The sequence below is a fragment of the Salpingoeca rosetta genome (assembly GCF_000188695.1).
Source record: "Salpingoeca rosetta unplaced genomic scaffold supercont1.29, whole genome shotgun sequence".
In the NCBI taxonomy this organism is placed as follows: domain Eukaryota; class Choanoflagellata; order Craspedida; family Salpingoecidae; genus Salpingoeca; species Salpingoeca rosetta.
The window spans coordinates 173,716-186,948 of NW_004754905.1; the positions used below are offsets into that span (position 1 = coordinate 173,716).

The 13,233-nt window shown below is 54.8% G+C and overlaps 4 protein-coding genes across 4 annotated transcripts in view; 3 read left to right on the plus strand and 1 right to left on the minus strand.

The window, feature by feature from the left end:
• The window catches only part of PTSG_09127 (STE/STE20/SLK protein kinase), a gene marked incomplete at both ends in the record, with an annotated part of 4,064 nt that extends 2,589 nt beyond the window's left edge, over positions 1-1,475 (minus strand). The window contains 5 exons of the mRNA XM_004989324.1: positions 45-193; positions 385-508; positions 715-825; positions 966-1,075; positions 1,368-1,475. Of these exons, the coding sequence (XP_004989381.1) occupies positions 45-193; positions 385-508; positions 715-825; positions 966-1,075; positions 1,368-1,475 (602 nt within the window). The remainder of the gene's footprint in view (positions 1-44; positions 194-384; positions 509-714; positions 826-965; positions 1,076-1,367) is intronic.
• Positions 1,476-1,693: 218 nt separating this feature from the next.
• Positions 1,694-6,118, plus strand: PTSG_09128 (TKL protein kinase; the record flags this gene model as incomplete). Its single annotated transcript, XM_004989325.1, has 4 exons — positions 1,694-1,792; positions 2,016-5,323; positions 5,480-5,907; positions 6,002-6,118. The coding sequence occupies 4 exons, from the start codon at positions 1,694-1,696 to the stop codon at positions 6,100-6,102; spliced, it is 3,936 nt and encodes a 1,311-aa protein (XP_004989382.1). The 3' UTR covers positions 6,103-6,118.
• A 671-nt stretch (positions 6,119-6,789) lies between these two features.
• On the plus strand, positions 6,790-10,246 carry PTSG_09129 (mbre TPR repeat protein; the record flags this gene model as incomplete). The annotated part of the gene is made up of 2 exons (XM_004989326.1): positions 6,790-7,235; positions 7,439-10,246. 2 exons carry the CDS (start codon positions 6,790-6,792, stop codon positions 10,200-10,202), a joined length of 3,210 nt encoding a protein of 1,069 aa, XP_004989383.1. The 3' UTR covers positions 10,203-10,246.
• Positions 10,247-11,188: 942 nt separating this feature from the next.
• Positions 11,189-12,478, plus strand: PTSG_09130 (uncharacterized protein; the record flags this gene model as incomplete). Its single annotated transcript, XM_004989327.1, has 1 exon — positions 11,189-12,478. The coding sequence occupies one exon, from the start codon at positions 11,189-11,191 to the stop codon at positions 12,476-12,478; it is 1,290 nt and encodes a 429-aa protein (XP_004989384.1).
• Positions 12,479-13,233: the final 755 nt, after the last annotated feature.

Sequence of the window (13,233 nt, forward strand, 5' to 3'; positions counted from 1 at the left end):
GGGCAAGCTTCCATCATGGTGATGCCAAACGACACACGTGGCACAGGCTGTCGCATTTTGCCTTGCGGTCGTGCTCGCAGACAATCACTTCGGGTGCCATCCAGTGCAGGCTGCCAACAAACGTGTTGCGCTTGGCGCCGTCCTGCTTGTTGAAGGCGGATACGCCAAAGCCCGCAAGCTTCGCCATCCCGTCCTGCGTTCAATTTCAACATGGTGCAGTGGGTGCAATGGGCAGTTGATGTGAGAAGAGAGGGATGATGAGGTCGTAAGGCAAGCACAGACAGCGTGGACGCATGCGGTTGGCACAGCGAACTCAGGCTCCTTACACCGACAGACGGACGCATGCGCAAGGACCATGCACCACAGACGCAATGATACGCACACAAGTGACGAGGGTGTTGCTGGCGTTGATATCGCGATGGATGACGCCGCAGCCATGCAAGAAAAGCGGATGCCCTTGACCATCTGGTGCGCAATGCACTCCATGGCATCCTCAGGCAGGCCCGTCCTGTGGTTGACAGCGACAGCATTGAAGAAAATAGGATGGCAAGACGTAAGCGGTTGAAAGGCAAGGCAGTGGAATGTAATGAGTGGTAACGAAGCACCTGAAGTGTGTCGACACATTGGACAAGAAAGAAGAAGAAGAGTGAATTGCACACGCCCACGCTCAATCATCAAGCGAACACAACAGGAAACCAGCTGTCTCACACGTACGGTTGCTTCTCGACGTATTCGGCAAGGGATCCGGCATCGCACACTTCCAGCAAGATCCACAGCTCGTTGTTGTTGTAGTACGCATCCATAAAGTTTGTAATGTTCCGATGTCTGCGTGTCAGGCGAACAAGTACAACGTGAGTGTCAGCTTGGCAGTGCATCAACAAAGAACGGTCAATCGTGGAGGCACACGATGTTATCATGCTGCTCGTGCGTGAGTGGGCCTTGGTCGCTGGGCGTTGGCCACTCACTTGCAGGACGTTAGGATTTCAATCTCCGTGGCAAAGTTCTGTAGCTCTTCCTGGGCTTGAATAGGGGCGACCTTGGCGGCTGCAAGCTCGCCCGTGGCGCGGTTTCGTACCTACATCCGCGGGAAAGGGGAGAAAGGGGAGAAGGAAAAAAATGACATGAGGAGCATGTGTGTGTGTGTGTATGTGTGTGTTTGTGTGTGTGTGTGTGTGTGTGTGCGTGTGTGTGTGTGCATGTGTGTGTGTGTGTGTGTGTGTGTGTGTGTGTGTGTGTGTGTGTGTGTGCCAAGCTCGCTTCGACGTTGCCATAACAATGAGCACGAACGCAAGAACGAAACAAAGTTGGCGCCAACACACGCATGCACACACACATTCACGGACGAACACATACACCCACTATCAAACCTTGTGCACTTTTCCATATGATCCTGAGCCCAGGGTCTCCTGCAGCATCCATGTGTTGATGGGGCTCTCCTTCTTGACGTGGCGAAGCTTTCCACCCCCAGCACCCATCCTGGTGTTGGCGTGACAGGCAGAAGAAAGAACGGTGTGCGTGTATCCGTCGTGAGTGAGCTGTTGTGGAATATCATGTGAAGATATTGCAGATAATCAGCACTGAGGCGATGCTCCGTCTCACTGATCTCAATCCAGCCAGCACCAAACACACCTGCTCACTCAAGCCCTCAAGCCTGCTTTCTTCCCTTCTGCCTTCCTCAGTCATGCAATGGCCAATGACTGCGGCTGTGGCCATGCTGCTGGCGTTGGTGGTTGCCACCACGGTGGCCAGCACACAAGCACGCTCACCCAGCGCAAACGCACAAAACGATCAGGTGTGCTGTGGTGGTGGCGCATTTTGTTTTTCTTGTTTGTTGTTGTCCTGCTGTCCTTGTGTACTTGTTCGTTTCGTGTTGTAGTGTAGTAGTGTGTATTGATTCATGCAGAATGCATGACCTCGGTCCCATCTTGCCCCTCTCCTGCATACCAACGCGCACGCTGTGGCATCTGCTCACATGCTTGCTTGCAAGCACCTTCACCCCAATGCCGTTCTGATAGCTGTGCTCTGACGTGCACGGGACACTGGACAGCATGGTGCGTGTGCTGGAAGTGCACGACGTGCCGTTCTTCCCCAAGCACGGTGCCAACAACAAGGGGAACAGCAGTCGCAATGACACAACACCTGCAACTGGAAACACAATGACACGCGAAGACATGCTGCCCTCCTTCCTTGTGGACCTATCCCCGATTCACCGCATGATGGCCGCATTTGGGTGTGGCGATCGAAATGGGGACGGTAGCAGGGAACTGGAGCTGCTTGAGAATGGAGAACACAGGACACCTCCCGCTCCATCAGGTACAAGGTCCACCAGCACGTACGTGGAGGAGAGGGTGAATGCCATCCGCCGCAACGAGACCATGCTGCCCTTGCAACAACAGTCACAGTCGCAACACAGTCGTGTGCGACGGAATGATGACCCTGAAGTGCAGGCAGGGCAGTGCACGCTGGCGAGCGTGGTGGATGGCACGTGCCCTGGCGTCGACAACCGTGGAAGGCTCACCATCACCTTGCGCGAGGGTGACTACGTGGACGACAGCACGGATGCAAGTGGGCTACGAGCCATTTCCAGCATCGTTGTCGACTTGACTGTGAATGGGCACGTCGAACAAGCACCACTGCGGTGGATTGTGAAAAATGGCAATTGGACGGTGTGCTATACTGTTGTCTTGGATGGTGTGCAATACCCCATATTTCAGTTGAGCGAGCTCAACCCAATGGCACGCGTGAACACGACTCGGATCCGCGACAGCGTGCTGCTTCGGGAAGTGAGCACGAGCGGGTTTGCTCTCACACATGAGCTCGTCAACTTTGGTTTGAGCAACAATGCCCTCACATCCGTTCCAGACGTTTCTGGCATGACGTCGCTGAGGATCCTCAACTTGTACAACAACCGCATCCGTCGCATCGCAAAGGACGTTTTCAAGGGCTTACCAGTCCTGCAGCAGCTGCTCCTGGGCGAGAACCGCATTTCTGAGATCGAGTCACGGGCGTTTGACGACCTCACTCAGTTGCAGGTACTCACCCTGTTTGCCAACGACCTCAGCGCCATCCCCTCCAGCTTGTTCCATCGTCTCACGAGCCTCACCACGTTGCAGCTACAGCAGAACCCTATCACGCAACTTGATGCCGACGTATTCGCTGGGCTGACAATGCTGGATCACCTCAGCCTGGTGGACACGCTCCTCACCAGCTTACCAGCAACACTTTTACGAAACACCACCCGACTCACTCGCCTGGAATTGGCGCGTACCTTCATCACAACTCTTGATGAGACAGTCTTCTCCGGCCTGTTGTGGCTGGACGTGCTGGACCTCTTCAACAACCGACTGACATCGCTGCCACCGCGCGTGTTCAAGGACTTGACGGCGTTGACGTGGCTTGACTTGTTTTCAAATGACATCACTTCCTTACCTGGCACGCTGCTGGAGAATTGCGCTCTTCTCCACGCGTTCTTCTGCAACAACAACCAATTGACCGTCCTTCCAGCCAACCTGTTCGCCAACAACCCAGCGCTGCTTCAGGTTAACTTGGCCAACAACGCCCTTCGTTCCATCGACACCGCCCTCGAATCGGCACAGCTGTCTTCTTTGCAGTTCCTCGACTTGGAGAACAATCAACTCACCAAGATGCGTCTGTTTCGAGAATTGCCCCGTCTTCATTATGTTGATTTGAGCGACAACCCCATGAAGGAGCTGCCAGATGTCACACTCACGCCTGCCCTGGACACTCTCCGGCTTCATAATCACGAAATCAAGCACATGAATTTAGCGCCGCTCCTCCGTCTGTCCAGCCTCACCATACTTGAGCTTGATGCTTCCCCGCAAGCACACTCCAGAGCAGTGTTGACGGACACCAACGTCGCCGACATTGCGCCGCTGTCAACCCTCAGCCTTGAGAACGTCGATATCAGCACCGCTGTCCCATCACTTGCTCACCTTCCGTCGCTCAGCCTACGCACGCTTCACTTGGGCTGGTCGGGCGCCAGCAGCGATGAGCTTCCAATCAGCACCATGTGCGAGTTGTTTGCAAGCAACCTGCATGAGCTCCGCATTGCCAACACGGACTACCGAGTCATCGAACTGTGCCCCGACAAGACGTTCGACTCGCTCCTTCTCAACGACAACCAGCACCTGCAATCTGTCACCGTCCACAACCCGCTTCGTGAACTCAACGTGTCTGGCTGCACCCAGCTCACATCCATTGATGCCCCTCCTGTTGATATTCTGGACATCAGCAACACCAACTTCCCACCAACTGGTGCGCTGTGCACGCGGTGGGGCCGTCGCATCCTCTTCGCACGCAACTTGGTCAGAGACATCGATACACGACAGGCTGTCACAACTGTACGCAACTGCCTTCGGCAAGTGGACGTGTTGGATCTCTCTGGCAACACGTGGCTAAGTCAGCTGCCAGAGATCAATCGTGCGACAGAGAGAATTATTGTCTTGTCAGACGAAAAACACTTGTCCGCGGATTTCTTCTTCCTTCCAAACCGCCCCACCCCTCCCATCCTTCAGTTGACCGATGCGCCGATTGAATGTGCGCTTCAGCTGTTCAATCAGGATTTGCGACCAGTGCGTGACAACTTCACATTGACCCCTCAGATTATGTTCTCCTTCCACTGCACGTGTGCGCGCGGTTTCAAGATGACGTCAGGTGGGCGGTGTGTGTTAGACGAGCCAGATATCGCCGGCATTGCCGCTGCCTCCGTGATTGGCGGCCTTGGCATTGGCCTGCTCATGGCGTGGCTGTCACGCCGCTACCGGGGCCTCACCAAGCGCATTGGTCTGCAGGAGCAGCTGCTGGTGGAGCGAGACGAGGAGGTGATGGCGCTGAAGAAGGCGTGGGAGATTGAGTACAATGAGCTGAGGATGATCAAGCGAGTGGCTGCGGGTGCCTTTGGCGTGGTGTTCAAGGCAGAGTGGGACACGGTGATGGTGGCAGTCAAAGTGCTGCAGCAAGGGGTGATGATGTTCGACGAGAGCACGGTGCTTGAGTTTGAAAAGGAGGTGGAGTTTTTGCAGCGCACACGCCACCCCAACGTGGTGCGGTTCTTTGGCGCGGGCACCGACCCCAACGGCAGCCCGTTCCTGGTGCTGGAGTTTGTGGCCATGGGATCACTCAAAGATCTGTTGGGCAAGGACATGGAACAGGTGTTGATGGAAGTGAGGAGCAGGAAGGTCGAGGAGAGCAGCAACGGCAGTGTCAGGGATGATGTGAACAGTGTGTTGGATTTGAAGCTGCGGCTGCTTCGCGACGTCGCCAGTGGGATGGCTTTTATCCACAGCCTCGACCAGATGCACCGGTAAGTGGGATATTTGTGTGTGTGTGTGTGTGTGTGTGTGTGTGTGTGTGCGTGCGTGCGTGCGTGTGTGTGTGTGTGTGCAGCCACGTGCTTCTTGTTCACTGCTCACCGCATCGTCCTACCCTCGCCCCAACTACACCAACACCACCCAAACAGAGACCTGAAGAGCGGCAACGTGCTTGTTTCATCATCGCTTCGTGCCAAGATTACGGATTTTGGATCCATCCGCCAGTGCTTCACACGTGACAGAAACCACCAGCAGCGCACTCGTCTGTCATCCAGCCAAGATGTTTTTGATGATCCCCAGTACAGCCAGCAGGCTGGCTTGCAGACCATGACGAATATGACGCTGACGGCTGGCGTGGGCACGCCGCTGTACATGGCGCCAGAGGCATTGACGGGCGACAAGTACAGCTTTGAGGCGGACATCTTCAGCTTTGGCGTGCTGATGTGGGAGGTGGCGACACAGCGTGTGCCGGATCTGATCAAACAGGAATGCGGCGAGGGGTTCAGCGGTCCCATCTTGGCCACCCTTCGAACGTTGATGGCAGATGGGAAGCGGCTCAAGTTTGAAGACAGCGAGAGTGAGTTTTGTGTGTAGGTGTTTGTTTGAGCTGCTTTCTTGCGCGCGTATCTCTCCTCACACACACACATCCTCACACACACCCTCCTCCACAGGTATCCCCGAGTGGTTCCAGTCGCTGGCGTACAAGTGCATGGCGCAGAACCCGCGTGAGCGCCCGTCGTTTGGAGAATTAAAGGACCACCACTTTGCTTGAATGTGTTGGGGTTGACATGAACTACATACATGTGCTGTCGTAACCTGCACTGTCCTGGAGCTAGTACCAGCCAGCCAGCCAGGTATTTGGGTTTCCCACTTCTTTGTCGAGTCAGCTGTTGGCAACCACGCGGCAGGCGCTGACGACACTCCACTGGCGCCACCTGTCCACACACCTTTAGAGCTTTCTTCTCCTCCTCTCCTCTCTGTTGAGGAATCTTTCCTGCTACCAATGAACACGAGCGACAACAAAGCCTCGCCTATCACGCCAACAGTCTGTGTGCATGCCCCTATGCTCCATCTATGCTCCCTGACCGCTTACACTCTCACTCTCACCCACACGCCCACTTGCGCACGCATTCGTCCATGCATGCGATTCCATGCATGCTGTTGCCTCTGAGCGCTGGGAATGGTGTAAGATTTCAACGAGTTTTCCCCAATCAAAACAAGACACACACGCACGCACGCACACACACACACACACACACACACACACACACACACACACACACACACACACACACACACACACACACGCACACACACACACACACACACACACACACACACACACACACACACACACACACACACACACACACACACACACACACACACACACACACACACACACACACACACACACACACACACACACACACACACACAACAAACACCGCCTGCGACAATGTCCACGCCAAAGCCAACAACTGCAGCCACCACAACCACCACAACAGCAGCAGCGCCCATCTGCACGGATGGGGTGAGCACCTCTGCCATCAAGCGGTTCATGTCGCAGATCAAGGATTATCACCCCAACAACTATGAGGAGGTGACCACATACGATGCGTGCCTTAAGCCTGTGCTCCACCGCACGAAGGAATGGAAGTGTTCGTACATCGACCTGCTGCGCAGAACCAAACCAGAGGAAGTGGGACCAGCCACTGTGTTCGTGTCGCACGCATGGCAGTACAAGATCTCCGACGTCCTCACCACCATGCTGGAGTACGCCGAGGAGGAGGAGGAGAAAAAGCGCAAGGATGAAGATGGAACCAAGAAGGAGACGTTCTTCTGGTTTGACCTCTTCTGCAACAACCAGCACAAAGAATCGCGCATGGGCCTGTCGCCAGAACAGTGAGTTGCGTGTGTTTGTTTGTTTGTTTGTTTGTTTGTGTGTGTGTGTGTGTGTCTGTGCGTGTGTGGGTCTGTGCGTGTGCGTACAGTGCTTCACCAGACGTGTGCATTTCATCTTGCCACCTTAACGCACTCACACACACACACACGCACACACACACACACACACACGCACACACGCACACACATACGTGTCATGGCAGGATTGGCGCCCCGTTCAAGAACGCCATTGCATCCATTGGCAAGGTGCTGCTTGTGCTGACGCCATGGAACAACCCCGTCCCACTGACACGCGCGTGGTGCTTGTGGGAGATCTTCTGCGCCATCAGCCAGAGCAGTGATGACGTCGGATTGGAGATCAGACTGCCGCAACACCAGCGCACGAAGCTGAGGGAAGCTGTTGTTGATAGCTTTGACGCCGTCACCAACATGCTGGTTGAGGTGCAAGCGGAGAAGGCAGGCGCAAGTGTCCCAGCAGACAAGGAGATGATCTTCCGGGCGATTGAGGACACTGTGGGCTTCGCTGGAGTGAACAAGGCGGTGAAAGGACAGATGCGCGCCTGGTGTTTGACGATGGCAAGGTCATTCGTGAAGGAGCTGGAAGACTTGGGTGACCACAACGGAGAGCAGTACTCGTTGCTGTGCAGTCGAGTTGGAGCAGTCATGCTCAGTTTTGGCGAACATGATGCTGCCATGAGGTTTCACAAGAAGAGCCTGAAGGCTTTGCGCGACCAGTTTGGGGAAACACATCCATTCACAGCAACTGCGTACCACCACATTGGCAACGTGCACGACAAGAAGGGTGAGTACGATCGTGCCATCGAGAACTTTGAGAAAGCACTCAAGGTCCAGTGTGACACCCTTGGTGAGAACCACTCCTACACGGCAGCCATCTATCACAGCTTGGGGCTGACGTATCATAACAGGGGAGAGTACGATCGCGCGCTCCACTTTTACAAGAAGGACCTCCATATTACACTCAGCGCACATGGCGAGAACCATCCTTCCACGGCGACTGTGTATCACAATTTGGGCCAGGTGGTCCACAAACAAGGAAAGTACAATGAAGCGACTGAGTTCTACAAGAACAGCTTGCAGATCAAGCTGGACACGCTGGGCGAGACGCACCCATCCACAGCAACTACGTACCACAACCTCGGCCAAGTGTTTCAGAGCAAGGGCGAGCAACAACGCGCAATCGACCATTACACCAAGGCCTTGAAGGTCATGCGTGAGACCTTGGGCGAGGGACACCCCACCACCGCAACCGTGCTCAGCAACTTGGGCGACGTGCACAGCAGCAGTGGTGAGCTTGACCGAGCGGTTGCATACTTCAAGAAGGCGTTGCAGATTAACATGGACACGCTTGGCAAGAAGCATCCTTCATACGCAGCCACGTCCCACAACTTGGGGCGAGCGTACGACAAACAGGGCAGGCATGATTGTGCGATCGAGCTCTACGCGCAAAGCCTGCAGGCAATGGTGGACACGCTGGGAGAGAACCATCCGTCCACCGCAACCGTGTGCCTCAGCCTTGGCGATGCGTACACGAGGAAAGCAGCGTATGACCGTGCAATGCATTATTACAAGCGGGGTTTGACCATCTTCCTGGACACATGCGGAGAGAAGCATCCTTCCACCGCTCTAGCGCACGATCACGTGGGCAATTTGTATGTCAGCAAAGGCGAGCATGCGCGTGCCATTGAGCACTTCAAGAAGGCGCTGCACATCAACATCGATACGCGTGGTGAGCAGCATGCCTTCACCTCGGCCACTTATTACAGCTTGGGCAGTGCGTATTACGAGACGCACCAGTATGATCTTGCAGTTGAACACCTCAATCAGGCCCTTCTTGCCGGGAAGCACGAATCCACACCCGCCATTTTCCGCCAGCTGGGCAACGCGTATTACAAGAAGGGCGAATACGACCGAGCGATCGACCACTTCAACAAGGCACTGCGGATCAAGTTGGACACTGTTGGCGAGATGCACGCCTCCACTGCCGCCATCCTCCACGACCTGGGGGACATGTACATCAGCAAGGGCGAGTGTGACCGCGCCATTAACTACTTTGAGAGGGCTCTCGACATCAAGGTGCAAACCCTTGGTGAGAAGCACAAGTCCACAGCGACTACATACAACAGCTTGGGCAGCGTGTATGAACGCAAGGGCGAGTACGATCGCGCTATCCACTGCTACACCAAAGACCTCGAGATCGCGCTCAACACGCTCGGTGACAAGCATCCGTCCACGGCAACGGCATATCACAATTTGGGCGATGTGTACGAGAGCAAGGGCGAGTACAAGTTGGCCATGGAAAACTACGAGCGGAGCATTCAAATCAAAGTGGCCACGCTGGGCGAGAAGCACGCGTCTCTAGCAAGGACGCTGAACAACCTTGGCAGTGTGTATCACGCCCAAGGCGAATGCGCTCGCGCGCTGGAGTGCTTCGAAAAGGCGCTGCATATCAAAGTTGACACACTTGGCGAGAAGCATCCTTCCACAGGAATCACGCACGGGTACTTGGGGAGCGTGCATAGTGAAATGGGCAGTTATGAAGGTGCAATCGAGCACTTCCAGAACGCACTGCAGATCCAGGTGAACACGCTGGGAGAGAAACACACGGACACGGCAACCACATATCACTACTTGGGCACCGCGTATGCTGACAAAGGCGAGCATGACCGTGCCATCGAATGCTTCAGGAAGGCGCTGCAAATCAACATGGACGCGCTCGGACCTGACCACCTGTCCATCGCGTTCACCTCAAACAGCATCGGCAAGACCTTCGCCAACCTGTATGATTTCGGCAATGCAATTCCGCACATCAGCCGGGCCGTTGACATCTTTCACGCGAGGCTTGGACCCCGTCATCCAGAAACAATGCAGGCGGTCAAATGCCTCGAGAATGTGCGACAAGCCGCGCGTTCAAGTTCAAAAGTGTCACTGCACCAATCCACACTGTGATTGTGTGTGTGGGGGGGAGGGTGTGTGTGTGTGTGTGTGTGTGTGTGTGTGTGTGTGTGTGTGTGTGTGTGTGTGTGTGTGGGTGGGTGTGTGGGTGGGTGTGTTGGTTGCTTGGTTTTGTGTTCTTTGCGCGCGTGCTTGTTCTGCTGGACGCATACTTTGTTTTGCTTGCCGTGTTTGGCTGGTTGCTTTCCTTGCCGTTCGTTGAGTTACCTTACTTGTTTGCTCCAACGATGCTTGTTATGTTGAACCACAGCACTGTGTCTGTGTTCGCATGTTGGTTTCGGTTATGTTACACTCACATGAACCATGACAGTTGCGGTTCATGGACTGCGAGGTGCTGTGAACACACGCGCTTGCTGTCACACATTTACGCTCGCACAGAGAGACACGGAGAGAGACAAAGACAGAGAGAGAGACAGAGAGAGACAGAGAGAGACAGAGAGAGAGAGAGAGACAGACACACACACACACGTTCATCTTCTGTCACAACTGCCTGCCTCCTTGTCATGTGTTCATTTCAACCCTTCTTTTGCACTTCGTGATGAAGCCGTGGTGGGGGTACAACACAGCAAGACACCGACATCGTGTGCCGTGTGTGCTCTGTTCTTGTTGATCCAGTGATGAGCTGATGAAGGAAGGTTGAGGGAGGGAAGGAAGGCTGAGGGATGGATGGAAGGCTGTCTCAAGGATGGATGCGTTTCAACGTGCTTCCTTTCCACAACAAACACACACACACACACACAACAGTGAACTTGCTTGCTTGTGTGGCTGGAAATCCAATGCACGATTCCCAACAATCGTCCACAACCACCACCAGCCAAAACGCCACAAACAACCACTGATCCAATCCTGTCTTCTCTTCTCTTGGTGCTGCGCCTGCCCTGCAAACAGACACACGAACGAGGAAGGAGGGAGGCACAGTTAACTTCTACTTCTGTTCTTTCCTTCTTCTCCTCCTCTTCCACTCTTCTTGTGCGATGAGAATGGTGGGGTGCCTGCAGGCACGTGGGGTTCTGCTGCTCCCCGTGCTGCTGGTGGCGGCGGCAGTGTGCTGGATGCCGTTTGACAGCAGCGTTGCTGGAGAGGTGACGCTGGAGGAGGACGATGCGGGCGCGTTTCACATCAACACGAGCGATCCCATGAGCCAGCCGGTGTTTCTGAACGGCCTGAATGTGCACGATACCCTCAGCATGTTGATGAGCACCGTGTCGGCGCAGCAGAGCCTCAACGCTGCGCAGGAGGGCGTGATCGATGCACAACGGAGTGCGATTTCGGCTCAGCAGAGGGCGATTGACCGTGTCCGTGGCGAAGTGTGCACCCCAAGTGCCACGACGATTGGACAACTGAGCTCAACCACCAACAAGTGGCTTGGCGGTGTGTTGGCAAACAATGGTTTCATCTATGCCGCACCGTACTACGCATCCTCTGTGCTCATCATCGACCCCAGCACCAACACCATCGATACGACTACCATCTCCGACCTTGGAACTGACTCGGGAAAATGGGCGGGTGGTGTGCGGGCTGACAACGGCCTCATTTACATGTTCTCTTCACGAAGGGAAACGATGCTTATCATTGACCCAAGTACCAACACCGTGGACACATCAAGCATCCACTCGCTTGGCTCCGGTGAAAAAAAATGGTTTAGCGGGGTTGTGGCCAGCAACGGCCTCATCTTTGGCATCCCATACTTTGCAACCTTCGTGCTGATCATTGATCCCGAGACCAACACAGCTGACACCACCACGCTGTCCGGACTAATGAGCCAGAGGTACAAGTGGTTTGAGGGGGTGCAAGCAGACAATGGTTTAATTTACTGCATTCCCGTCTCAGCTTCCTCCGTTCTAATCATTAACCCAGACACCTTGGCGATGGACCTCACAACCATTAGTGGTCTGGGAACACACGTTAAGTGGCGTGGCGGGGTGCTTGCACACAATGGCCTCATCTACACCATTCCCACTTACTCTGCGACGACACTGGTTATCAACACCTCCACCAACGTCACTGACGTGCTTGTTGTTGTAGATGCGATGAGCTCTTCGAAGTGGATTGGCGGTGTGCTCGCACCCAACGGCAACGTCATCGGTATCCCATACAGGTCCTCATCAGTCCTCATCTTCGACCCAAGCAATAACACCACCGACACTACGACTGTTAACGACCTTGGGGGCGACAACAAATGGTGGGATGGCGTGCTCGCCCAAAACGGCCTCATCTATGGCATCCCACGCGATGCTGAATCTGTCCTCGTCATCGACCCAGGGTGCTGATGCGTACTTTGTGCGCACATATTGTGTGCAAATGGGAGTGTGTGCGCACGATTTTGTGCATGTGCGCGTGTCTCCCTGCCACTCTTCTCTTTGTGATTCACCACCTCCTCTCCAAGCACACACCTGCCGTTACTTTTCACCTCCTGTGTTTGTTTATTGGTTTTGTGTCGTTCCTTCCACACCAATGAGACACCGAACATTCCACGGGCACCATGAACAGCAACAAGGCATGCGCCATCCAGTCTCTCCGATCCCCCCCCACACACACACACGCACGCACGACCTAACTGCAAGACAAAAATGCAAGCGACACAGTGAGCAGAGCAGCAAGCAAACACATTGCATCACATTCCACGTGCATAACACACGCACGTCCCAACACGGGAGCAATTGTGCCCCCTTTTGCTCCCCTGCTACTTCCTGCTCATCTGCTTGTCCATGGCGCCATCACGCGTCTTCACATCATCATCATCATCACCGCCATCATCGCCATCAGCGCCGCCCACGTGGCCGACGTCAACAGCGGTGTCGCTGGCGTCCTGCACGTCTTCATCGCCGGTGAGCTGGTCCTGTTTCTCCACGAGATCGACAATCGCTTGCAGGTGATCCGGGTGCACGTCCACACCCTCGTACGCAATCAGATTCAGCACCTGCGAGATGTTGGGGGGGGGGGGAGGGGATGTTGTGTGTGCGTGTGTGTGTGTGTGTGTGTGTGTGTGTGTGTGTGTGTGTGTGTGTGTGTGTGTGTGTGTGTG